This window comes from Hemitrygon akajei, chromosome 10 (assembly GCF_048418815.1).
Source record: "Hemitrygon akajei chromosome 10, sHemAka1.3, whole genome shotgun sequence".
In the NCBI taxonomy this organism is placed as follows: domain Eukaryota; kingdom Metazoa; phylum Chordata; class Chondrichthyes; order Myliobatiformes; family Dasyatidae; genus Hemitrygon; species Hemitrygon akajei.
The window spans coordinates 173,091,302-173,118,844 of NC_133133.1; the positions used below are offsets into that span (position 1 = coordinate 173,091,302).

Here is a 27,543-nt window from a genome sequence, read left to right on the forward strand (position 1 = left end):
AACTTTACAAACTCCTCCTAGTAGTCTTGGAAGGTGTAGCTCTTAACCAAACTACTGTGTTTCCTAGAGTCCTGATCAAGGGTCTTTGCCCAGAATGTCAACTTTTTATTTCTCTCCATAGATGCTGAGTCCCTCCAACATTTTGTGTGTGTGTTACTTTGGATTTCCAGGATCTGCAGAACCTCTTGTGTTGGTGTCTCCTGGAATTATTCTCACCACCCCCCCCCCCCCTTTACCTCTGTAGTCAGTGAACTCAAATGGTTAAACTTTACTAATGAGCAGAGAATTAGGTTACATTTAATTCCCGTTATTGAGTTTTGCTGGTGGATTTAATCACTCTGCATCTAATCTCACGGACGTAGCCAGCCAGAAAGCGAGAGTTTCTGAGTCCGACACTTCAGCATCCTGTTACATCTTTGCTTGTCGAGTGCCTTGCCGGACAATCTCCTCTTGAGCTTTCGGGTGCCTTTATGTATTGTAGCAGGCCACTTGTGCGTGTTTTTGTAAGGGCTCTGAACCATTAAACCCTCCCCATTACAAACCATCTGCCATCACCATCCTAAATGTTAACTAGAACTATCCATGCTATCTACCGCCAGCAACCTTGCCCAGGCCTTTGTTCATGAACAAGCACTATTGTGCTTCACTGGAGATCCGTCTTGTTTGATTAGCTGCTTTCCATTACCATTATCCTTGTTATTTTCTCTCGGTATAGCTGTTCCTTATCTATCTGTCACTGTATATTCTCCTCCTGTGTGATGTCTGTTCTAAACACACTAGCCCTTGCCTCCAGCAGCTGATTAGCTCCAACGAGGTAATTGTTTTCCCAAGTACCTCCAATCTGATGTTTAATTCCCTCTCGGCTGTCAGCTTCCATTAATAGGCTGTCGTTCACTTAAGTTAAATAATTATGATTAATTTATAATGCCATTTTTGGGTGAATTAAGGAACAATCATTCAAATTGAATCAATTGAAAGCCCTAGATAGAGTGGAAGGGCAGGTTATGTTGGCGCCGGAATGCGTGGCGACATCTGTGGACTGTCCCTAGCATATTCTTGTTTGTTGGTGCGAATGACACATTTCACTGTGTGTTTCGATGTACACAGCTGGTTGGTGGTGTAGTGGCATCTGCATTGGACTTTGAGGTGAGTGGTCCTGGATTTGAACCTGGCCAGCTCCTTGCACACTTTCCATCCTAGTGTCAAGCTACTCAGCCTGATAGAGAAAAAGACAAATGCTAAAGAAATGGCAAGGTTGCTGCCCAATGAGCCACCAGGTGCAGAGAGGAACAAACTTCGATGTACATGTGATAAATAAGTAAGGCTGAATCTGAATCTGGATGTGGAGAGGACATTTCCAATAGCGGAAAAGTGTAGAACCGGAGGGAGCAGCCTCAGAATAGAAGGATGTCCCTTCAGAACAGAGGTGAGGAGGAATTTCTTTGGCCGGTGGATGGTGATTAGTAAGGACTTCAGAGCTTCTGGGGAAAAGGCAGGAGAATGGGGTTAAGGAGGGTAATGAATCAGCTACAAATGGTCTAGTTCTGCTCCAATGGCTTATGGTCTTATGGAATGTGAGGGGAATTGAATGAGATTGGGGTAAGTGAGTCAAAAAGTAAACAGCTGGAGGTACTGACTGGATCAAACAGTTCTGATGTGGGGAATCTACCCAAAATATTGACAGATTCTCCTCCTCCACCCTACTCCCTCCCACAGATGCTGCTTGAACCACAGGTTGTGCATTGCTCCAGATTTATTCTATCTAGGACTTCCAATGTTCGGTAGGGGACCTGATGTAGATTGGGGGATCGCTTTGCCGAGCACCTTTGCCCCATCTGCTACAACAGCCAGCTTCTACTGCTGCTCAGCTGTTTTAATTCCACTTCCCATTCCCACACTGACACTCCACAGCTTCCACTACTACCACGTCAAGGCCAGATTCGAGGAAAAGCATCTCATACTTCATTTTGGTAGTCTCCAACCTGACAGCATCAACAGTGATTTCTCTAACTTCTGTTAACCTCCCTCCTCTGTGCCCTCCCTCCCCCTCCCCTTTGTTTTACCTTATCCCTCTGGCCCCAAAACCCTCCTCTTATGACCTACCCATCACCCAACCCTAACCACCCCCATCTCCTTCCCTTTAATCCATGGCCCACTGTTGTCTCCCATCAGAGTAGCACAGTCACTTTACAGTGACAGCAACTGGAGTTCAATTCCCACTGCTTTCTGTGTTCTCTCCATGACTGTGGGTTTCCTCCTGGTGCTCTGGTTTTCTCCCACTGTCCATAGGTGTACTGGTTAGGGTTAGTGAGTTGTGGACATGCCTTGTCAACACAGGAATTGTGGTGAACCTTGCGGGCTGCCCCCAGCACATCCTTGGACCGTGTTGGTTGTTCTGCAACCAATGCATTTCACTGTTTCTTCGATGCTTCAATGTATGTGTGATAGTTAAAAATAATCTTTACCTGTGCTCAGCCAGTGAGGCTACCAAGTTGGATAGATTTACTACATCTGTATCTGGGTTGTGAGCAGGTTCTGTGACGGAAGTTGGTTGGACACAATTAGGTGACATGGACGATAGGAGTGAGAGGAGAGAGTGTGAAGAGTGCTTGAACAGAAGAACCTGAAGATTCTTGACTGGGTGAATTTAAAGTGTTGAAATCAGAAGTATGGACCAATACTTTAAAGGTTACCCATTTAAAAACAAGGTGAGGCAAAGATTAAGATTTGGATTGATCTATTTATCACCTGTACATTGAAACATCCTCATGGAAACACTTGATCACGGCTCAGTTACTCTTATCACCATTCTCCTGCCTTTTCCCCAGTATCTTTTACACACTCATTAATCAAGAACCTATCAAACTCTGCTTTAAATATAGCCAATGAATTACCCTCCACAGGTGTCTGTAGCAATAGATTCCACAGATTCACCACCCTCCAGCTAAAGAATTACTTCCTCATCTCTGTTCTAAAGGGACTTGTATTATTATTATTTTATTTATTATTTCTTCTTTCTTCTTTATTATGTATTGCATTGAACTGTGGCTGCTAAGTTAAATTTCACGTCACATGCCGGTGAGAATAATTCTGATTCTGATTGTGTATTCATGGGGAGAACTTACAAACTCCTTTCAGATAGCACTGAAAACGGAACTCTGAATACCAACGCCCGAAGCTCTAATAGTATTGCAATATCCGCTATGCTACATAAAAATAATAATAATAATCAATAAACAAATAAATTAATTATGTATATTGAATAGATTAAAAACATGCAAAATCAGAAATACTGTACATTAAAAAAGGTCAGGTAGAGTCCAAAGATTCAATGTCCATTTAAGAATCTGATGGCAGAGGGGAAGAAGCTGTTCCTGAATCACTGAGTGTGTACCTTCAGGCTTCTGTACCTCCTACCTGATGGTAACAATGAGAAAAGGGCATGCCCTGGGTGCCTGAGGTCTTTAATAATGGACACTGCCTTTCTGAGACACCGCTCCCTAAAGATGTCCTGCATACTTTGTAGGCTAGTATCCAATATGGAGCTGACTAGATTTACAACCTTCTGCAGCTTCTTTCGGTCCTGTGCAGTAGCCCCTCCATACCAGACAGTGATGCAGCCTGTCAGAATGCTCTCCATGGTACAACTATAGAAGTTTTTGAGTGTATTTGTTGACATGCCAAATCTCTTCAAACTCCTAATAAAGTATAGCCACTGTCTTGCCTTCTTTATAACTACATCAATATGTTGGGACCAGGTTAGATCCTCAGAGATCTTGACACCCAGGAACTTGAAGCTGCTCACTCTCTCCACTTCTGATCCCTCTATGAGGATTGGTATCTGTTCCTTCATCTTACCCTTCCTGAAGTCCACAATCAGCTCTTGGTCTTACTGATGTTGAGTACCAAATTGTTGCTACAGCACCATTCCACTGGTTGGCATATGTCACTCCTGTATGCCCTCTCGTCACCACCTGAGATTCTACCAACATGGGTTTTCTCTGGGTGCTTTGGTTTCTGCCCACATTCCAAAGATGTACCAGTTAGTAGTTAATTAACTGCCCATTGTAAATTGTCCTGTGATTAGGCTGGGGTTGAATAAGTGGGTTGTTGGGCGATGCAGCTTGTGGGGCTGGAAGGGCTGGATTTGCTGTATCTCTAAATAAATAAACTCATTAAACCTATCACTCAGGGATCACTGAGACTGAGTGGTTAACACCTTGAGGAAACCGTAGGAAGGGGGAAGCAATGCAGGGAGAATATGTAAACTGCACAGAGAGCAACCAAGATCAGAGTTGAACCTGGGTCTCCGGTACTGAGGAGCACCGGCTCTACCCACTGTTCCATGAGCTGCCCACCATTTTAAAGTGGCATAAACAAATGCTTCATACCATCTGAAAAGTTTCTTCCCTCAGTTAATCTGATCAACCCTTTATTTAGCCCCTCGCTCTCCCCTCTATCTATTATCTCAGTCTCTGTACTATAGGCGTTTTAAACAACATTGTATAATGCTGCTTACACTGTCTCACCCACGAACTGATTGTCCCACTCCCATCAGGGAGGAGGCTATGTAGCATCTACTCCAGGACCACCAGACTCAAAATCTGTTACTTTCATCAAGCTGTGAGGCTGACCAACACCTCCACCCACTAACTCCACCACTACCTTATTATTTCCTGTCAGTCACCTTATGTACAGCCTAGCACCACTTTATGGACATACAATCAATTGATGAATATAAGCTAATTTATGTATTTATATTTACTGTGTATTTTTATTATTATTATTGTATTCTTTATCTAATTGTTTTTTGTGCTGCATTGGATCCGGAGTAACAATTATTTCATTCTCCCTGCACTTGTGTACTGGAAATGACAGTAAATAATCTTGAATTTTGAATTGTAAATACTTGCTGCTATTCATGTATTCAGACCACAGAACAGCACAGCACAGGAACCGGCCCTTCGGCCAAATCAATTAAATTAGTAATCAAATGGCCAACTAACTATCCTGCCACAATGTCCTTCTGTTTCCCTCACATTCATGTGCTTATCTAAATATTTCTTAAATGTCCCAAATGTCTGTATGTTTTAGAGTATATTTGTACTTTAAGCTCTAACTTTAATTTTTAGGTAATGTTTATTTTTATAATTGTTGTACGCTGTTGTTTTTTGCTGCAAGTTACACTCTGACCATCACACCACAGCAAATTTGGACTAAAGGCATAGGTATAAGGAGAATAAAGTTGATCCTTGATTCGGAGTTTGAGGATATTTGGCATGTCACCAAAGACTCTAGGAAATTTCTACAGATGTGGAGAGCGTTCTAACTGGTTACATCACCATCTGGTATGGAGGGGCCACTGCACAGGATTGGAAAAAGCTGCAGAAAGTTGTAAACTTGGCCATCTCCATCACGGGCACTAGTCATCCCAACATCCAGGACATCTTCAAAAAGCGATGCCTCAAAAATGCAGCTTTCATCATTAAGGTCCCCCCTCACCCAGGACGTGCCTTCTTCTCATTGCTACCATCAGGGAGGAGGTACAGGTGCCTGAAGACACACACTCAACAATTCAGGAACAATTTCTTCCCCTTTGTCATCAGTTGTCTGGATGGACAATAAATTCATGAATATTACCTCAGTATTATTTTTCTTCTCTTTTTGCACTAATTATTTAATTTAATTTTATATATACATCAAGTCAAGTCAAGTTTATTGTCATTTAACTATATACATGTATAGTGGCAAACAACACCTTGTTTCTCTGAACCAGGGTGTAAAGCACCATAGTGTATATAACACACATTACACACGATAACTTACAAAATCTACAGATGAATCACACATAACTAAACAAAGTTAAAGTGTATAAAGTAAATATTGCAGGGTATAGAACAAAGTCACCAGTGTCATTTTGGATGCGATGTGGCAGGTAGTTCAGAAGCCTAATGCCCTGAGGGAGAAACTGTTTACCATCCTGACCGTTCTTGTCGTCGTGCATCAGGGTCTCCTGTCTGATGGTAGAAAGAGGATGTTGGATGGATGGGTGGGATCCTTGATAACACTCAGGGCCCTGTGTACACAGCATTTCTGATAAATGTCCCAATAGATGGCAGGGAGACCCCTATGATCTTCTCAGCTGTTCTCACAGCCATTTGTAGGGACTTCTGGTCCGATGCTCGACTGGTCCCGTACCAGATGGAGGTGCAGCTTGTCAGGACCCTCTCAATGGTGCTCCTGCAAAATTCAGTTTAAAGGTACTTACTGTAATTTATAGTTTCTATTATTATGTAGTACACTGTATTGTTGCCACAAAACAATAAACGTCATGATATGCCAGTGATTTTAAATTTGATTCTGATCCCCAATTGGTGCTCTACTTTAACACTGGACTGTTTCTCTTGTACACTAGAGTCAGAGCGAATGTTGTGTTTGAGTAACTACAGGACTGAAGTTCCCAGGAACAGAATGTTCCAATGGGCTTCACATGTCTGTACTTGGCCAGTGTGCATCAATGAGCCGGAACGTGAGATGTGTTTAATTTGTCGTTTGCAGGCCAGACAACGCTATTTCACCTTCGTGAGCAGAGTTCGACTGTGGGATCGGGTGCAAACTCACAACCCTGTAAGTAAGACAGGATTTCTGGTTTCTCTGGTACATAAAGTAATAAACCATGTCAACACAGAGATACAGCTGGGAAACAGGCACTTCAGCCCATCTAGTCCATTCTGACTAGTCCCATTAACCTGCAGCTGGACCATTGCCTTCTATACCCCTTCCACTTACCCAAACTTCTCTTAAATATTTCAATTGAACCCACATCTGCCACTTCCTCTGGCAGTTCACAAGTATGGAAACAGGCCCTTGGGCCTCTCTAGTCCATGCCATCATAAAGCCAATTTAAAGTTTATAATCAAAATATATATATCTTACTTATACTACCTTGAGATTCATTTTACAATATAGAACATAGAACACTATAGAACAGTACTGGTCCTTCGGCCTGCAATGTTGTGCCAACTTTTTAACTTGCTGTAAGATCAATCTAACCTTCCTTCCCCCCCCCCCCCCCCCCCCCACACAACCCTCCGTTTTCCTTTCATCCATGTGCCTATCTCAGAGTTTGGATGTCCCAAATCTATCTGTCTCTACCACTATCCCTGGCTGGGTGTTCCATGCACCCACCACTCTATGTGAGGGAAAAAAAACTACCCCTGACGTCGCCCTTATACTTTCCTTCCTGATATTAGCCATTTTGGCCCTGCGACAAGTCTCTGACTTTCCAATCGATCTATGCCTCTTAACATTTTATACACCTCTATCAATTCACCTCTCCTGCTCCTTCATTTCAAAGACAAAAGGCCAGGCTCACTCAATCTATTCCCACAAGGCATACTCTCTGATCTGGGCAGCATCCTGGTAAAACCTAGTGACAGTGAAGGAATGGTGATACAGACTATTTCCAAGTCAGGCTGGTGTATGAGTTGGGTGGTATTTGCAGGGGCACTGTTCCCCGTGCTTTTAGTGCCCTTGGTTTAGCAGCTGGTAGAGATGGTGGGTTTGGAAGGTGCTGTCTGTCTAAAGAGTCTTAATGAGTTGCTCCAGTCGGTACAGACTGGTGCTACTGTACCCCAGTGATGGTGTGAGTGAATGATGCTTTATGGTCTTTCCTTCTATAAACAAGGACACAACGTTCTATATTCAGTGCTCCAAACGTGGCCTCAGCAAAGCAAATGCCCACTGGATTTACCCGGATGCTTTTGGTGACTTTGTGATTTGGTGTCATATACTCTGTGTTTTTCACTTGTTTTTTTTTTTGCCATTTGCACAATTTGTTCACAAACAAGAGGAAAACTGCAGATGGTGGAAATCCCAGCAACACACACAAAGTGCTGGAGGAACCCAGTAGGCCAGCTGAAGGGTTTCAGCTTGAAATGTTGACTGTGCTTTTTTCCATAGACGCTGCCTGGCCTGCTGAGTTCCTCCGGCATCTTGTGTGTGTTGTGCAATTTGTTCCTTTTTCCTGCCCGCTGTGGTCTTGATGCTTTTTCTTTGAACGAGTTCCACGCTTTTTTTAGTTTTGTGGCTGGCTGTGGGAGATGAATCTCAGTGTTGTACACTGCATACATGCTTTGATAATAAATGAACTTTGAATCTTTGATTTTAACAGATTGACAGGTGGAGGTAATCCCCTCTCTCTACCAGCAACACCACCTCCACCTTTTGATCTTGAAATTTTTTTTATTAAGCTCAGGTTTTTTGGTGAAACATATTTGGATCCTGAAATCTTAAATATTAGGGCAACATTTATTTGTCGCATGTACATTGAAATATCAAAACATGCAGTGAAATGAGTCATTTGCACAAAACAACTAACACTGTCTGAGAAGGTGCTGGGGGCAGCCAGCAAGAGTTGCCATGCTCCCAACGTCAGCCCACAACCCGTACATCTTTGGGCTGTGCGAGGAAACCCATGGGGTCACAGGGAGAATTTACAAACTCCTTGCAGACGGTGATGGGATTTGAACCCGGGTCGCCGATGCTGTAATAGTGTTACGCTAATTACCGGGCTGCTCCATGATTTGATTAATTCTGGTGATTTAATGAAAACTCTATGCTTTGAGGGACACTAATGCACCTGAGGAGGAAGTGATCTCATTGGTGGATGGGTCAGTAACTGGGCAACACAGGTTTAAGATTAGGAGTAGAGGATAGAACATCGAGCGTAAAACAGTCCAACATAGGAATGGGCTATTCGGCCCACAATGTCTGTGCTGAACACGATGTTGAATTAAGCTAGATCACTCCTATCTGCACATGACCCCCATCTCTCCATTCCCTGAATATTCACGTGTCTGTCAAATAGCCTCTTAAACACCTCTATAGTATTTCCCTCTACCACTGCCCCTGGCACCCATCACTCTCTGTGTAAAAAAAAAAACAACAACTTGCCCCACTCATCTCCTTTAGACAGTTCCTCTCTCATTTTGAATACGTAACCTCTGGTTCTTAATAATTTTACCCTTCCCTCAAGTCTCTCTCAGCTTCTGATGCTCTGGAGAAAACGACGCAGGTGTCCAACCTCCTCCTTTAGTTAATATCCTCTAACCCGGGCAGCATCCTGGTAAACCTTTTCTGCACCCTCTCCAAAACATTCACCTAAACCTTCTGTTGTTGGTAGAATCACACATGGTTATGAGATAGAATACAGGTGTGAGATAGATCAGCTTGTTGAGTGGTATCACAATAACAACTTCACATTCAACATCAGCAAGACCAAGGAATTGATCCTGGACTTCACGAAAGAGAAGTCGAGGGTATACACACCAGCCTTCATTGATGGATCAGTGGAGAGGGTGAGCAGTTTTGAGTTCCTGGGTGTCAGCATCACTGAGGATGCATCACTAAGAAGGCATACCTACTTTATTAGGGGTTTGAGGGGATTCAGAATGTTACCAAAGACCGTTGCAAATTTATAGAGTACAGTGGAGAGCATTTTGGCTGGTTGCATTACAGCGTGGTATGGAGGCTCCAGTGCTGCGATGAGAAGCTGCAGGAGTTGTAGAATCAGCAATCCCATCATGGGGACCAGCCTCCCCACCATTGAGGACATCTTAAGAGAACAGCATCTACCACTAAGAACTCTCACCATCAGGGACATACCTGCTTCTCGTTACTACCATCGGGAAGGAGGTACAGGAGCCTGAGGACCCACACAAAATGAGCTAAGAACAGCTCCATCCACCCCACCATCCGATTTCTGAATGGACCATGAACTCTACTTCATTATTCTTTTCTCTTGTACTATTTATTATGTAATTTATTGTAATTTTATTTTTGTACTGTACTGTACTTGAAGCTGAATCATCTGCAGCTCAACATCAGTAAGACAAAGGAGATAGTGATGGAGACTAAGCTTGCACTGCCCCTGTTACTACTGATGATGAGGACGTGGATGTGGTGAGGACCTACAAGTACCTGGGGGTGCACCTGGATGACAGACTTGAACCAATACAGAAGCTGTGTACAAGAGGGGCCAGAGTTGCCTCTGCTTCCTAAGGAGGCTGAGGTCCTTTGGAGTATGCAGGCCTCTCCTTCACGTGTTCTACCTGTCTGTTGGCGACAGTCCAATCTTCAATGTGGTGGTGTGCTGGGACAATGCCAACAACATGGGTGATGTCAACAGGCTCAATAAACTGATTAGAAAGGCTGGCTCTGTTATAGGAGTCAAACTGGACACACTGGAGGCCATGGTAGAACAAAGGACCCTATGGAAAATCCGGGCAATTCTGGACAATGTTTCTCGCCCTCTTGGCTGAACAGAGGAGCACTGTTAGTAATAGACTAAGACAACTGCGCTGTTCTGAAGAGTGCTATATGAGATCATTCTTATCCCCGTCCATTAGGTTCTATAATGAGTCAACCTTTAGCCAGGAAAATGATGACCCCCTCCTGTTAGACTGTTTGAGGTAACTTGTTTTTTTTTCTTTCTAACTTCTCTTCTAATATTTGTATATCTGAGCACCCATAATGCTACTGTGATACTGTGATTTCCTTTGGGATCAATAAAGTATTTATCTGTCTATCTATCTCTGCTGCTGACGCAATATAACAATTTTCATAACATATAAGTCAACGCTCCTCCAAGTGAACCACAATGTTGTTGTGGTTTGGAGGCTTGCGTGCCTCAGTGACCCGGAGAGCTATGTTGGCTGGAGTCAGGGCCTTGTGCTTTGGTGTTTGGTAGGGTCAGTTATGCCAAACAGGTCAAAGGGTAGAGGACAGTCTAAGAGTGGTCCACTGGCCCTTCAGGTTCGGGGGTTTAGCTCAGTGCTAACAATCAAGGCTGGTCAAACAAAATTGTTATGGAAACCCTTCTGCATCTGAGTGCGACGGTATTCCTGAGTCTCCATCCGGGACTAGCATGACCAACGGAAGTGAAAACCGAGAGGAAGCTGTGAACACCACCAGAGATGGAGGACCTTCATTACTGCCCTAAATGCCAGCAACGTAACGGACAAAGGAGAGATGATAATTAATTTGATTCTGATTCTGAGGCAAAACATTTTCCCTGTGAGCAATGATGATCAGAAACTCACTCCGTGGAGGGAATCAAATAAAGTCAATCAATCCTTTCAACTGCATTGGATAGGCAGGTGAAAGGAGGAAAAAAAACACTGGAAAGTTAAGGTAAATTTATTATTGAAGTACATATATGTCACCATATACTTACAAAGTTCTGGAGGAACTCAGCTGGTCGGGTGACATCTATGGAAAGGAATAAACAGTCAATGTTGATGAACAGTTGTGATGAAGGATCTTAGCCCATATGTTGACTGTTTATTCCTCTTCATAGATGCTGCCTGATCTGCTGAGTACTTCCAGTATTTTTCAAGGGTTACCTGGATTTCCATTGTCTGCAAAATCTCTGGTCTTTATAAAGTCCACTATAGTACAGAGTGGTCAAATTGGTCATAGTGTTGCTACTACTCAGATAACGATGAGGACTGTGCCAGTTGCTTCAAGAACTGAATGGTTGAAGGGAAGTAGGTGGAGTGGGACTTCAGGCTTCTGTTCCTTCTGCCCGTTGGTAGCCGTGAGAAGATGGCACGGCCCGGATGGTGGCAATCTTTGAAAATAGATGTTGACTTCTTGAGGCAGCACCTCCTATAGATACTAACAATGGTAGGGAGGGCTGTCACAATATACTACCTTGAGATTCAATTTCTTGCAGGTATTTACTGGAAAACAAATAAATACAATAGAATTTATAAAAAAAATATACATAAAATCTAACAGACAACTAATGTGCAAAAGAAGGCAAGGTAATGAGGAACAAGCTTGGGAATTGGGTAGAATCAATTGTTCTACAGGGAACTAGCATAGATTTGATGGTGTGAATGGCCTCATTCTGGGCCATGATAATCCTGATAAGAGGTCAGTCATGTGAAGCAGTAATGCTATTTTTCTCAGCTGATGTCAGAACAACATTTTGCGTTTTCATTTAAAGTTTTAAGCAATTGCATTTTTTTGCTTTAGATTCCTATTAATCAGCATGTTCATTAATTATCCATGCACTAATTATCTTTGTAATGCAGTATTTATCCATTTAGTAATTCTCTGCATAGTAATTATCTGTGCAATAGTTATCCATGTAGTAATGATCCGTAGCATATGGTAATTATCTATACAGTAATTATCAAAACAATATGATAACTCTCTGAGTAATACAATAATTATACATGTAATTGGATGTTTTTCCATGCAATGATTATTTATATAAAACCATGATTATCTATGAGGCAATGCCGATGTAATACTTTCATTATCTGTGTGACAATTAACCATGCTTCATTTTTTCTTATGACAGTTACCCATATGATCATTTCCTGCCTAATTTCTCTGGTGAAAGTTTATGATCTTTACTTCAAGTTTTTATTTTTGACTCACTCTTTTCTCTCTCAGAGCTAGAATCAAATTGTGTTGTGATTACTGTTGGCTAAGTGCTCCCTGTCTGATAATTGGCTCAATACACATCAAATCTTCTGCTGACTTGCTGGCAGAAGAAAATGATCATCCTAAAATAAACTGAATAGCCTTGAAAGGTTTGTGAGGACTTTTCTGGTCCCACTGTCGCCTCTAGTAGTTTACATGAATTACCTGGGTACTAATGACTTCAATGTAAATGCTACATCATCTTTGGTTCTTCCTATGCAGCCCAGCTGGTACTGTATGCACTAATCCAGTCTCGCATATGTACAACAGAACCTAGGGCTGTGTACAGCCCTGGCCAGGTCTGTGTATTCCCATGCTCAAGCTAATGTGCACCTGAGTCCAGGTGTTTCATAGAATCTATAGTGATGTATTCTACTGCATAGAATAAGGCCCTTTGGCCCATCTAGTTTATGCTGACCTGATGTTCTACCTAGTCCCATTGACCTCCACCCAGACTATAGCACCTCCAAACTATGTACCTATTCAAACTTCTATTGAATGTCCCAGCTGGACCTTTATCCCCTGCTTGTACAACCCTCTGAGTGAAAATGTTCTCCATCAGATTCCCCTTTCACCTTAAACCTATAATCTTTAGTTCTAGTCTCACCCCAGCTTCTACCTATACCCCTCATAATTTTGTACATCTCTATCAAATCTCTCCTCATTCTCCTACACTGCAAGGAATGAAGTCCTAACTTATTCAACCTTCCCCTGTAACTCAGGGCCTCAAGTCCTGACAAAGTCCCTGTAAATATTCTCTGCTCTCTTTTGAGCTTTTTGATGTCTTTTCTGTAGGTAGATGACTAGAACTGTACACAATACTCCAAATTTGGCCAATTGCTGATTTATATAATGTGAAGTATTACAGTACTTCATGACACATATCATTTTCATTTTCAAATGTTAACACAGGCATCACTATCCTTGTAGTAGTGTGATCATTGGAGCTGAGTATGAGACAAGCTTGGTTAAGAGGTTGTCTACTGGTAGGTTTTCAGATGGCTGTGGAGGCCAATCTGGGCTCCACATCTTCCGAACCTCACAATCCTGGCCCCTTCACCACTTGCTCATTGCCGTGGGATTTAATCTGGGATGTTAGAGTGGACTCTCTTAATGGAGAATGCCCGTATGTGACTTCGCTTAATGTGGGGAGGCTGTTGCATGGGCAATCCTTGACAGATTGGGGTCAGGGTCAATGGCCTGGAATGTAAGATGACCGGGGATCCTTCGCTGCTGCAGCCTTCCTCTACCCTCACTGCCGTTGTGATGTGTCATCATCTTCCACCAGCTCCACCATCGAGGTCTTGCTTATTGCTATCTGGAATGCATTCTGTGGTGTCCGCTGGTCCTGAATATCCCCCCAGATAAACACAAGAACACTGCGTGCTCTTTCTCTAGGGACATATGCGAACAGATGTAATCCAGGAAGAAAGACAATCCACTCGGACAGAACCATTGACAGTCTGCTGCCTAGACAATGAATGACCATCTTGGCCATATTCACATTTTTCCAAAGCACCACTGCCCTATTGGATCTTGGTTAGATGGAGAAATACCAGAAAACTGGAGGGACTCTAATCTGATGTGCCTTTATTTTAGAAGAGTTGCTAGGTCAAATCAGGTATTTACAGACCAGAGTCTAATATCAGAGATGGGACAGCGAGAGACTGGTTCTACCTGCATTTAGACAGGCAAGGACTGATTAGCGATAGTCAGCATGACTTTGTGGCTGAGAAATCACGTCTCATGAATTTGATCAAGTTTCTTTGAAGAGGTGACCAAGAGGAATGGTGAAGGCAGGGCAGTAGATACAAGACTTGAGGACTTGAATTATAGGGAGAGGCCGAATAGGTTAGGAATTTACTCCCTGGAGTGCAGGAGAATGAGAGAAGATTTGATAAAGGTATACAAAATTATGAGAAGCATAGATTGGTTGAATGTAAGCAGGCTTTTTCCACTGACTTTGTGTGGGACTAGAATTTGAGATTATAGGTTGAGGGTAGAAGGTGAAATGTTTAAGGTGGGCATGAGGAGGAACTTCCGCTCCGAGTATAGTGGGAGTATGGGATGAGCTGTCAGTGAAAGTGGTGGACATGGATTTGATTTCAACATTTAAGAAAAGTTTGGATAAGTACGTGCATAGGAGGGCTATGGTCCTGGCGCAGGTCGATGGGATCAGGCAGAATAATAGTTCGGCACAGGCTAAGGGCTTGTTTCTGTGCTGTAGTGCTCTAGATGCTGGGTACATGTTCAGGAACAGTTACTACCCTTCAGCAATCAGGCTCGTGCACCAGTGTGAGATTCACTCTACACTGAACTGATTCAAGGACTCTACAGCTCATGTTCTCAACATTATTTATTTATTTTTATTTAGTGTTTATTTTGCATAGTTTGTATTCCTTTGCACTCTGGTTGTTTGTCCATCTTTGTGTGTAGTTTTCCATTGATTCCATTGTATTTATTTGTATCTACTGTGAATGTCTGCAAGAAAATGAATGGCAGAGTAGTTTATGGTACACCTTCTTGAAAATGCAAATATCTAATCAGCCAGTCCTGTGGCAGCAACTCAGTGCATAAAAGCATGCAGATGTGGTCAAGAGATTCAATTGTTGTTAAGACCAAACATTAGAATGGGGAAGAAATGTGATCTAAGTGACTTTGGCTGTGGAATGATTGTTGGTGCCAGACGGGGTGGTTTGAGTATCTCAGAAACTGCTGACCTCCTGGGATTTTTACGCACAACAGTTTCTGGAGTTTACTGAGAATGGTGCAAGAAACAAAAAAACATTATATGAGTGGCAGCTGTGCCGGCAAACATGCTTGTTAATGAGAGAGGTCAGAGAAGAAAGGTCAGACTGGTTCAAAATAATAAGAACGTGACAGTAACTGAAATAATCACACATTACAACAGTGGTTGACAGGAAGGCATCTTTGAACATATCGAACCTTGAAGTGAATGGGCTACAGCAGCAGAAGACCACATACTCAGTGGTCACATTATTAGGTACAGGAGGTACCTAAGTGTCTCCTGTACTTGTGTGTATGTAGTTAGTAAGTCTGAGGATGACACCAAAGTTGGTGGTATAGTGATCTAAGACTACAACAGGGTCTAGACCAAGGCTTCCCAACCATTTTCTTGCCATGGAACCTTATCATTAACTGAGAGGTCAATGGACCTCAGGTTGGGAACCCCCTGGTCTAGACCATCTGGGAAAATGGGCCATTTCTTAGCCCATGCAATTTATGCAATTTAACTTTCACACCGAGGGTGGTGGGTATTTAGAGTAAGCTGCCAGAGGAAGTGGTAGAGCTGGGCACAATTATTACATTTAGAAAGATGAATGGGTAGGAAAGGTTTGGGGGGGCATGAGGTAAATACAGGCAAACTGCACTAGCTCAAGTACGTTAGAAGGGCTGAAGGTCAGGCGAAAAGCAAGCAGCAGATCCCCACAACCTCCGCACCGGATGACTGAAGCGTGGGGGCTGAAGAGCAGCTCCTTCAACCACTCTGCCTTTGCAATCCGTGTTGTCACTTGAAACTATTTGTCTATTGACTCACCTCTGGCAGATGTACATGTGAACGTCCTTTATTGCTGCATTTAATTCGCCATTGTCCTGTGTGCATTGAATATGAAAAATTGATGACAAATTAGAAGCAGCTGTTTAAATAACGATGTGTTTAAGCATTCTATTGTTGGATTTAAACACCGAGGAAGCTTTGAAAGAAGAGAGAAAGGAATACATTTTTATTTATTTATTTTAGGGATTTCAGTAGCACCAGTAAAATTGCTTTAATTGCTTATTCTTAGTAGTCAAGTCGAGGGTACGTAATTGGTGTTGGGGCTAGGCCAGATTGGGTGGAGTGACAGCTCCCATAACTTCTATCAAACCTACCAGCACACTTTATCCCACTGTCTAAGGACACACTTTCCAAGTTTACTGACTTCATAGGCAGCTTATTTAAACTTATTTATTGATCATCCACAAGGCCCTGTACATCAATAGAAAGCACACCAGTGTCTAAGAAAGGATGTGCTGGCATTGGACAGGGTTCAGAAGAGGTTCACAGAATTATTCTGGGAATGAATGGGCTAAAGTATGAGGAGGGTTTGATGGCTCTGAGCCTGTAATTAGAAAAATGAGGGGGGATCTCATTGAAATAGTGAAAGACTTAGATAGACTGGATGTAGATAGGATAGAGCCATAGTCATAGTTATAGAAAAGTATAACACTGAAACAGGCTCTTTGTCCCATCTAGTCATGCTGAACCATTTAAACTGCCTACTCCTGTCAAACTACACCAGGATCACAGCCCTCCATATCCCTTCCATCCTGGTACCTACCCAAACTTCCCTTAAACATTGAAATCGAGCTCACATGTATCACCTGTGCTGGCAGCTCATTCCACACCCTCACAACCTCTGAGTGAAGAAGTTTTCCTTCACGTTTCCCCTAAACATTTCACCTGTCACCCTTAAACTAAGACCATTTGTTGCAGTCCCACCAACTTCAATGGAAAAAGCCTGTTTGCATATATCCTACCTATACCCTCATAACTTTGTATACCACTGTCAAATCTCTTCTCAATTGTTACTGTTCCAAGGAATAAAGTCATAACCTATTCAATCTTTCCATGTTTCCTATAGTGGGGAATTCTAGGACTAGAGGGCACAGCCTCAGAAAACAAGAATGTCCCTAAAAAAAGAGATGAAGAGAAATTTCTTCAGACAGAGTGTAATGAATTTGTGGAATTCATGGCCACAGGCAGCTGTAGAGGCCAAGTCATTTGAGGTTGATAGGTCCTTGATTAGTAATGGTGTCAAAGATTACAGAAAGAAGGCCCAGGAGAATGACGTTGAGAGAGATAATAAATCAGCTATGATGAAATGATGGAGCAGGCTCAATGGGCTGAATGGCGTAATGCTGCTCCTATGTCTAATGGTCTTATGTCCTTTATGAACAATATTCTCAACAAGTTTTTCACTGTATCTCTAAACATGTGACAATATTCCACTTCCAATTCCACTTCAAAGGTTAAGCTTCTTTGATTTGTCACCAAACACTCTGATGAACATTTACACACTTTGGGTTGAAATTATCCTGACCTGACAGCATCAGGGTATGTTATGATAACTCCCATGCACAGGAATCCTGTAGGATCTATAGGAGGCATTGCCTCAAGAAGGTAACATCCATCATTAAAGATCCCCACCATCTGGGCCATGCCAAATCTCACAGCTACCAATGGATAAGTGGTACAGAAGCCCAAAGTCCCACACCACCAGGTTCAAGAACAGCTACTGTACTTCAGTTCAACCAACTGGCACAATTGTAATCACTACCTCAGTACTCACCACTTTGATGTCTTTTCACTAAAATACACATTTTTGTTCTAATTCTGTTCTTTCTTGTGTATAATTTGTTTTTCTCGTGAATGAAGCTTGTCGGTAGCTATGTGTTTGTCATGTTGCTCAAGTTTCTCATTGCACCATTGTTTACGTAGTCGGAAGGCGGTGAAAGTGTGGAACAAGCTGCCATTCGATTTCAGCATTTAAGAGAAATTTAGATAGGTACATAGATGTGAGTGGTGTGGAGGGCTCTGGTCCAGGTGCAGGTCAATGGAATTGGGCAGATTAATAGTTTGGTATGGAGTAGACAGGCCAAAGGGCCTGCTTCTATGCTGTAGTGTACTATAACTCTGTGAGTCTGTGTACCTGTGCACATGACAATGAACTGAATTTGAAATTCAACAATGAGCCCATCTTCGGTGTAAAGGAATTTCAGCGCAGTTCTGTTTAAATAACCAGTCCCTTATCTTGTAACCATTCATAGTGTTACAGAGTCATTGAGCCATACAAGATAGAAGCCGGCTATTTGGTCCATCACATCCAAAGTCAGTCAATTCAATATAAAATTTATTACTGAAGTAGTTACATTACAGTATCATACCTTCAGATTAATTTACTTACAGGAAAATAAAGAAATACAATAACATTTATGGAAAACTGTACACGAACAACTAAAATGCAAAGCAAGACAAATTGTGCAAGTAAAAAATACCGGGAACATGAGCTGTGGAGTCCTTGGAAGTGAGTTCATAAGTTGTGGGATCTGTTCAGTGTTGAGGTGAGTGAAGTTGTCCAGGCTGGCTCAGGAGGCTGATGGTTGTAGGTAATAACTGTTCCTAAACCTGGTGGTGTGAGTCCTCAGGTTCTGTACCTTCTTCCTGATAGCAGCAATGAGAAGAGAGCATAGCGTGGATGGTGGGATGCTGCTTTCTTGTGGCAGCAATCCTTGTAAATGTATCAATGGTGGGGAGGGCTTTGCCAGTGATGGACCGGGCTGTATCCAGCACTTTATGTAAGAGCTTTTTTACTCCTGAGAATTGGTGTTTCCATACCAGCCTGGAATGCAACCTGTCAGGATACTCCCCACTATGTCCCTATAGGAGTTTGTCAAAGATTTCGGTGAACATGCCAAATCTATACAAACATCTAAGAAAGTAGAGAAGCTGTCATGCCTTCTACGTGTTGGTCCTAGGACAGATTCTCTGATATGATAGTCCCAAGGAACTTCAAGTTACTGAACTTCTCCATCACGGGCATCCATTTTTATTGGGCCATTCTCACCCATACGTAGGGAATTCAGGAGCTCATTGAGACACTTAAAGGCAGACACTGCTTCCACCATTTTCTCAGGGAGTGCACTTCCGAAGTTACCACCCGTTGATATTAATCTCAGTAAACAATGTTGATTGTTTCCAAAACTAGAGAGGTATCGGCTGCTCAAAGGGTTAAGTGTGCTTGTGGCCTGCCGAAGTCAAAGACAAAATCGCATTGTGCTACTGAGCACAAATCCCTTATTAGATCAGTCTGAGTCCATTGTTCCCTATCCCACGCAATCAGAGAGCAAACTCCGAGCCAGCATTGAGTAGGAACGTTTGAGTTTTATGGCAGTGTGCTTCTTTTATACTAATTGGATTGAAATACTTTCCAATTGACTTTCAGATTAAGACTTCTTGCTGCCTGCAGCACAGTCTTATTAAGCTGCCACAATTCCTTGATTTGTAGCACAGTAACGCTACTTCCCTGTCAACTTCTTTGGTAGGACCTGGAAGCATTGCTCAATTGAGAGGGAATGGTTGGCATTGAGAGCTGCTGCAAATGATAAAAATTTTGTTGTGGCTGAGTGAGGTGTCGTGTGGAAAACTGTGCTTAATTTTCTGAGTGGCTCAAAATGTACTAGCGAAAATTGGGAGCAATCTCAATCAATGCTCATTGTTTCCAAAGCAGGAGTGATTGTGGGAAGATTGGAAGATTGTGAACATACTTAGAGCATTGTGTTCCCTTCTGGGTTTCTCATCATAGGAAGGATGTGGAAGATTTAGAGGGGTGCAGAGGAGATTTAGCGAAACACTGCCTGGATTAGAGGGTATGAGCTATAAGGACAGTTGGACAGACTTGGGTCCTTCTGTCTGGAGTGTCAGAGACTGAGGAGTGACCTGATAGCAGTTTCTATCTATGGCAGGGTGGAGATACATCTCTACCAAAGGAGGTGTAAGCTGCTCCTTCTCTCCACTAGCCTGCAGATCATCCCTGGGCAAGGTGTAGCACCTGCTTAACCACCTTCCCGCCCCCTCACCCCCGATCAGGGTCACGTGAGGCCATGGGAGCAGGTGGTGGATGGTCGTATGAGCAACTGGTGCATATCACAGGTCCTGGTTATGAGACCACTGACGCCAGGCAGACAATCTCTGAAGAGTATTGATAATGGCTGGGGTCACCCATCTTGTAAAGACACTGCCCAAAAGAAGAAATAGGCAAACCATTTTCTGTAGAAAAATTTTGCCAAGAACAATCATGGTCATGGAAAGACCACGATCGCCTTCATCATACGACATAGCACATAAGAAATGAGCAAGATAGGATAGGTGGTCTGATCTTTTTCAAGGGTAGAAATCTTAAGTACCAGAGGTCATGTATTTAACGTGAGAGAGGAAGTATGCAAAAGAGATAATTGGAACAAGTTTTTACACTGACAGTGGTGGATGTCTTGAATGAGCTGCCGGGGACGTGGTAGAGGCAGATGCAATAGAGGTGTTTAAGAGGCTGTTAGACACATGAATATGCAGGAAATGGAGGGATAAGGATCATGTGCAGATGGAAGAGATTTAGTTTAATTCAACATCATGTTCAGCACAGACATTATGGGCCGAATGGCCAGTTCCTGTGTTGGACTGTTCTATCATCTTTAAACTGGTGTTCCCCAGTTGTTGACCCATCCACCAATGAGATCACTTTCTCCTCAGGAGCATGAAGGTCCCTCAAAGCATAGAGTTTTCATTAAATCAGCAGTATTAAGCAAACCATGCATCAGCAACCAGGGTTCAGTTCCCACCATTGTCTGCAAGGAGTTTGTACGTTCTCCCTGTGACCACATGGGTTTCCTCTATTTGCTTTGGTTTCCTCCCACAGTCCAAAGATGTACGGGTTATGAGCATGAGGTGTTGGTGCAGTTGTAGGCTGCCTTTAGCACACCCTTGGACTGTGTTTGTCATTAATGCAAATGATTCATTTCTTTGCACATCAGAGGTGTTGAACTGGGGCCGTGATTGTTTTCTCCGATAGATATAGAAAACCTGTGGCATTATTCTGGAGAAAAGCGGTGTGCATCCATTTTGGAAAAGATAAAAAACTGCAGATACTGGTGATGGGAGTTAGTGTGAGTGTAGGAAAAACTGGGTAGATGAGGAGGAACAAGAAAGTGAGGGTGGAGTGAAATATACTGAAAGCTGGAGAATTCACTGATCACGCCATTGGGAGTGGGTTACCCAAGGGGACAATGATATGTTGTTCCTGGGAAAGGAGATGGGAATATGGGGGGGGGGGGGCGGTGGAGAATAAAAAGGGATTAGTGTAGGGGTGATCTAAATGGGTGCTTGATAGTCAGTATGGACTTGATGGGCAGAAGGGCCTGTATCTGTGCTGTACGACACAACTTTCCCTACTGTTGTTGCCTGTGTTGTTCTGCTGAACATTGTGGGCATGCTATGTTGGCACTGATATGCATGGCAACACTTGTGGGCTGCCCTCAGCACAACCTAAGATTTTGTAGTTATTCATGCAAATATTAATAATCAATATATTTCACAGTATGTTTTGATGTATATGTAATAGATATATCTGCATCTGAATAGGATTTATACTTAAGTACAGAGGGGTCCCAAAGAGCTTGGGCAGGTGCTGGCTTTTGGATAAGGTGTTGGAGTTCTGAAGGTGTAGAGTTCTTTGGTACTGGGATGATGGTGGCTGATTTGAAGCATGTGGGGACTGGATGAGTGAAGAGTTGTAGATGTTTGTGATGATGTCAATGAGCTGGTGTGCTCACTCCCTGGGAAGTTGTCTGGCTTGGCTTAATGGGGGTTGAATCTTCGCAGAGCCATTCTCATGTCTGCTGTTGTTACAGAGGGTGGCTGCTCACCTGAGAGCTGGGGAGGTGTGGGGGCACAGTGTTCGTTTTCATGGCCTACATTGTGTTCATGCCTCAAAGCAAGCATAAAGGTTGTTTAGAGCATCAGGGAGGAGGCGCCACTGGTACAGCCAACACTCCTTTTCCATGCCCTTGATGCCCGGCCACATACACTGGGGATCATTATCAGACAGGTGCTCCTGAATTATTTTGTGCATAGGTTGTCTTTGCCCTCTTGATGCCTAAGAGGAGGTTTCTCCTGGCCTCTCTGAGAGCTGGACTTGAAGGAAGCATCTGGGGCTTTTAGTAGGAAGAGCTCCTTTGCGTTCAGCCAGGGCTTGAGGCTTGGCTGTGACATGACAATTCTTGAGGTACCATCATTGTCTACACACTTACAGATGTAGCCAATGACAGATGGGGCATATTCCTTGAAGTCTATGTCTTCTCAATTTGTGCTGACCTCCGTGAACATCTGGCAGTTAGCCTGTCCTAAGCAGTCCTGGAGTATAGATTTCGCTTCATTTATCCATACAGTGATGGTCCTCTTGACTGGTTTCTCCATTTTCAGCAGTGGTTGGTATGCTGGAGATGTGGTCAGAGAGGAGAAGATGGGGGCATGGGATGGCTTTGTAAGTACTGTGTCTGTTTGTATAAACATAATCTAGTCTGTTTGTTCCCTGAGTGGTGACATGTTGGTGGAATTTGGACAAAATGTCCTGTTGGTTAAAATGATTGAAGTCTTCTGCAATTATGAAGAGACTGTCCGGATGCTTGTTCTGTAGAGAGCTGGTGATATTGTAAAGCTCTCTCAGTGTTGGCATTCGCACTGGGGGGGGGGGGGGTGCGGGGGCTATAAACAGCAGTGATGAACACAGTGATAAACTCCCTGAGCAGGTAACGTAGCTGTCGCGTAACTGCAAGAAGTCCAGTTTCCGCAGACAGTTGACTACAGATAAGTTTATGCACCGAAACATTTTATCCAGAGCATATTACATTATGGAATCTTGCTGTGCCCCGACCAGCTGTTAAACATTCTGGGACATCCTTAAAAGATAGGAAGTGGGAGAGGAACGGAAATTTTGCTGAAGCAGAGTTGTTTGTTGAGGCAGGATCATTTATCAGAACTGTGCTCTTTAATTAGGCGAGGTAACATGCAGTCCCACAATACAGCAGCGTTTATATGTGGACAGAAGACTGAACAGATACTAAGCTGCATTATGGCCCAGTTTCTGACACAGGCTGTTAATTAGATTTTCTTGCTCAAAGACCCAGCTCCCTGACAATACAACCCTCTGTCTGAGACCTCTCATAGTCCTAATTAGAAAGAGCAGATCTCGGTGATTAAACATCCAATCTGTTGTTATGGTCATTCTTTGGGATTTAACCAGGTTAGAGTTGAGGCTGCTTCTTCCCGTCCATGTGAGAATGATAGCGAGTGAGACATCACTCTGGGCTTGACAGAAATTGGCAATAAATTGGATTGGGTCTGCAATTCTCCACTCTCACTCTGCAGGGCATTTTTAAAATCCACATTTAAACATGATACACAGGACATCACTGGTAAGGCTAGGGTTCATTGGTATATTTTATTTTCCATTGAGAAGGTAGGGGTGAGCAGACTCTTAGGACTGGTCAGTCTCTCTGGTAAAGGTGTTCATGGGGAAGAAATTATACAACCTGGGTTGGTGTATGACATTTGTTTTGAAGATTAAAGTTATTTGTCACATGTACGTCGAAACATACTGTGAAATGTGTTGTTTGCATCAACAACCAGCAAAGTCTGAGGATGTGCTGGGGGACCCTGCATGTGTCACCACACTTCTAGTACCAACATAGTATGCCCACAACTCACTAACCCTAACCCCAGATGTATGCCTTGGAACAGTGGGAGGAAACCTAAGCGTCATGGGGAGAATGTACAAACCCCTTATAGACAGCAGCGTGGGAATCTTTCTATTGCTGGTGCTGGAAAGCATTATACTAACCATTACACTATTATAAGCTGGGGGAATGTTCATTGCCTGACTCTTGCATGGATGAATGTGGCTCATCACTTATCAACCCGTGCCTTAAACACAAGAGATTCTGCAGATGCTGGAAATCCAGAATAAAAGTACTAAACACAAAATGCTGGAGGAACTCAGCAAGTCAGGCAGCATCCACAGAAAGGAATAAGCCGTTGGTCTTTTGGTCTGAGACCCTTCATCACAGGATATGGTGTCACAGCTACAGAGAAAGTGCAGTACAGGCAGACAGATAAGGTCCAAGGGCCATAACCAGGAAGATACAAGAGGTCTGTTTAATAGTCTATAACAGTGGAATGGAGGCTGTCCTTGAACCTGGTGTTACATGCTTTCAGGCTTTTGTATCTTCTGCCTGATGGGAGAGGGGAAAAGAAAGAATGTCTCTTCTAATGTTATAATGGAAGGAAAGTCTTTGATGAAGTTGCTGAAGATGGTTGGGATTTGAGAAACTGCCCTGAGGACTTCCTGCAGTGATGTCCAAGGACATCACATAAGCAATCGGACTTACTGAAGAGCTCTTTCAAAGTGCCAGCACAGAGACAACGGACAATGTCAGCATTCACTTTGAGAGGACTCCAATGTAAAAGCAAGATGCACTGCTGAGGTTTTATAAAGGTGTTGGTCAGACCAAACTTGGAGAATTGTGAGCAGTTTTGGGCCCCATATCTAAGAAAGGATGTGTGGGGAGGTTCACAAGAATTATCCCAGGAAGGAAAGAGATAACTCTTAGGGAGGGTTGCATAGGAGCTGCGTTTGATGTCTCAGGAGTTCAGAAAATTGCAAGAGGATCTCATTGAAACCTATTGGAATCTGATGGCCTGGATAGAGCAGGGAGAAGGAGATGTTTCCAATAGTGGGAGAGTCTAGGATCCAGGGGCATAGTCTCAGAATAAAGGATCTCATACAGTCATAGAACACTCCAGCACAGAAACAGGCCATTTGGCCCATCTAGTTAATACTGAAATATTATTCTGCCTAGGCCCATTGACCTACAGCTAGATCATACCCCTCCATGTCCCTCCCATTCATGTACTTATCTAAACTTCTCTTAAATGTTGAAATTGAACCCACATCCACCACTTCCGCTGGAAGCTTGTTCCACACTGTCACCATCCTCTGAGTGAAGAAGTTCCCCTCATGTTCCCCTTAAACGTTTCACTTTTCGCCCTTGACCCATGATCTAGACTCACCCAACCTCAGTGGAATCCATGCAATAATGAACGAGAATCATTTGAGGTCATTAGGCCTGTGCTTGATGAAATTCAGAAGAATCAGGGATGATCTCTCAAAACCTGAAGAAAGCCCTGGTGGGTAGAGTAGATGTCCATCAATAGGCGAGTCTGGGATCCAATGGCACAACCTAGGAATAAAGGAACGTCCCTTTAGAAGAGAGATGAGGAGGGATATTTTTTGCCAGAGGGTAGTGAATCTGTGGACAGCGGAGGCCAAGTCATTGGCTGTATTTAAGGCAGAGGCTGATAGTTATTTGATTGGTAAGGGTTATGGGAAGAAGGCAGGAAAAAATAAAATGAGTCACAATCAAATGGCAGAACAGACTCAATGGGCCGAATAGCCTAATTCTGCTCCTATATCTTATGCCTTATGGGTCAAATGTCCATCTTTGGTGCTGCAGCTGGTGCCTGGACGGAGAGCAGAATGAGCTGCCTTCAACCGTAGCTCCCACTAAGCCAGTGTGATTACTCATTCACGAAGGAAGGAAGCACCTTTCATTCAGAAAAATTATTGTGGTTAAATATTTACCTAATCTGCGTACGGCTGTCAGATCCAGAGCTGCCTTGTATAGGACAGCGAGAGACTCGAAAGCTGTCTCCCCATGCGATGCATTGTACATTCTATGAAGTGTCAATATTTGTTGTTCTGGTAGCTTTTCCGTGAAGCTAGAGGTTGCCAGATATTAAGTAACATTCTGGCTGCAGTCAAAGTTTGAAGTGGTCCTGGAGCAGAGGGTAAGAGGTTCACTCAGTGCCACACTGCTTCCTGTTGGTGAGACAAAATGGAGGTGGCTGCCATGGTAACTGATCCACCTCTCTATTAGGATGGATGAAGAGGCTCTTTCTGCCCATTTCCTTTAACCTCAGTGCAGTTTAGTCCAGGGCTTTTCCTCTCCATAGCAACAATCAGCAAAGCAACAGAGCTTGAGTTATCAGAAGAGGCTGGAAAACCCTGGGCCTTTCCTCCATAATGGAGTAGGAGGCTGAAAGTTAACTTACGGAAGTTTATAAACTCACGAGGGACATCATGATAATGTAGCAGTTGCCACAATGCTATTTCAGCACCAGTAACCCAGGTTCAAATCCTGCCTCTGCCTGTAAAGAGTTTGCATGTTTTCCTTGGTACCGCATGGGTTTCCTCCGAGTGCTCTGGTTTTCTCTCACATTCCAAAGATGTACCGGTTAGTAGGTTTATTAGTCACATCGGTCAATTGGGCAACATAGGCTTGTTGGGCCAAGAGGGCCTTTTACTGTGCTGTATCTCTAAATAAATAAAATTAAATTAAAAATTGTTCAGGTGGATGGTCACAGTCTTTAGGGGAGTCTAAAATCAGAGAGCACAGATTTCAGGTAGGAAGGGAAAGATTAAGAGAGCATCTGAGGGATAGGTTTTCCACACAGAAGATGGTGGATGTTTGGAACGAGCTGCCTTAAGAAATGGTAAAGGTGGATACAGTTAAAATATTGAAAAGCAATTTGGACATGATTGAGACGCAATTACCACCACTGACTATAAGGAGTGTGTATGTTCTCCCCATGACCATGTGGAACCAAAACTTACCTACTTGTGCCCTTAGCTCCGAGTGGAGCACAGGGCATTGATGACCTCCCATCTCCATTGTCCTCTGAAGTTGATGGTATGCTTGGAGTTCATCAATGCTTCTGCAATCCATTGCATCCACCCTACCCAGGATTGGCTTACACAGCTTCACCAGAGGCCCATTGGTTGGCCCTACCCGTTTCCACCTCTCATGCTGAGGATTTAGGGTTGGACTTTGAGAGGTGTTGACCCAAAACGTCAGCTGTTCATTCCTCTCCATAGATGATGCCTGACCTGGCGAGTTATTACATTGCGGTTTGCAGGAGCTTATTGTGCAACGGTTGGCTGCGACATGACTATGTTTAGTTACTTGTAACCAATTCTTCAGCTGGCAAGTATGTGGAAGATGCAAAATCTTCTTTCATCTCATTAAGCACGCCTGGCTTCTAGAACTCAGCACGTCAGGCCGCATCAGATGCTGCTTGACATTCTCAGTTCCTCCAGCATTTTGTGTTTGTTCCTCTGGGTTTCCAGCAATGGCTGAATCTCTAGTGTTTATTAGATGTGACGAGACTGGTGCGACACTGTACCGCAGCAATCAGCGTTATGTCAGTACAGCACGGGCGAGCTGGGTTCAGTTCCACCACTATCTGCAAGCAGTTTCTACGTTCACTCCGTGACTGCGTCGGTTTCCTCTGAGGGCTCTGATTTCCTCTCACATTCCAACAGTTGTGTGGGTTAAATGAATCTCAGGGTAGTATATGGTAACATATGTGTGCTT

At 43.3% G+C, this 27,543-nt stretch overlaps 1 protein-coding gene across 14 annotated transcripts in view; it reads left to right on the forward strand.

Moving 5' to 3' along the window:
- LOC140734969 (uncharacterized) overlaps positions 1-27,543 on the forward strand; it is a 192,345-nt gene that overhangs the window by 12,387 nt on the left and 152,415 nt on the right. For all 14 annotated transcript variants that reach the window (XR_012100649.1, XR_012100648.1, XR_012100650.1 and 11 more), the window contains exon 2: positions 6,559-6,627. Coding sequence is in view for 11 of the 14 variants with exons in the window: in XM_073059730.1 (XP_072915831.1) it covers positions 6,559-6,627 (69 nt within the window). In the remaining 3 variants the exon portion in view is untranslated. The remainder of the gene's footprint in view (positions 1-6,558; positions 6,628-27,543) is intronic.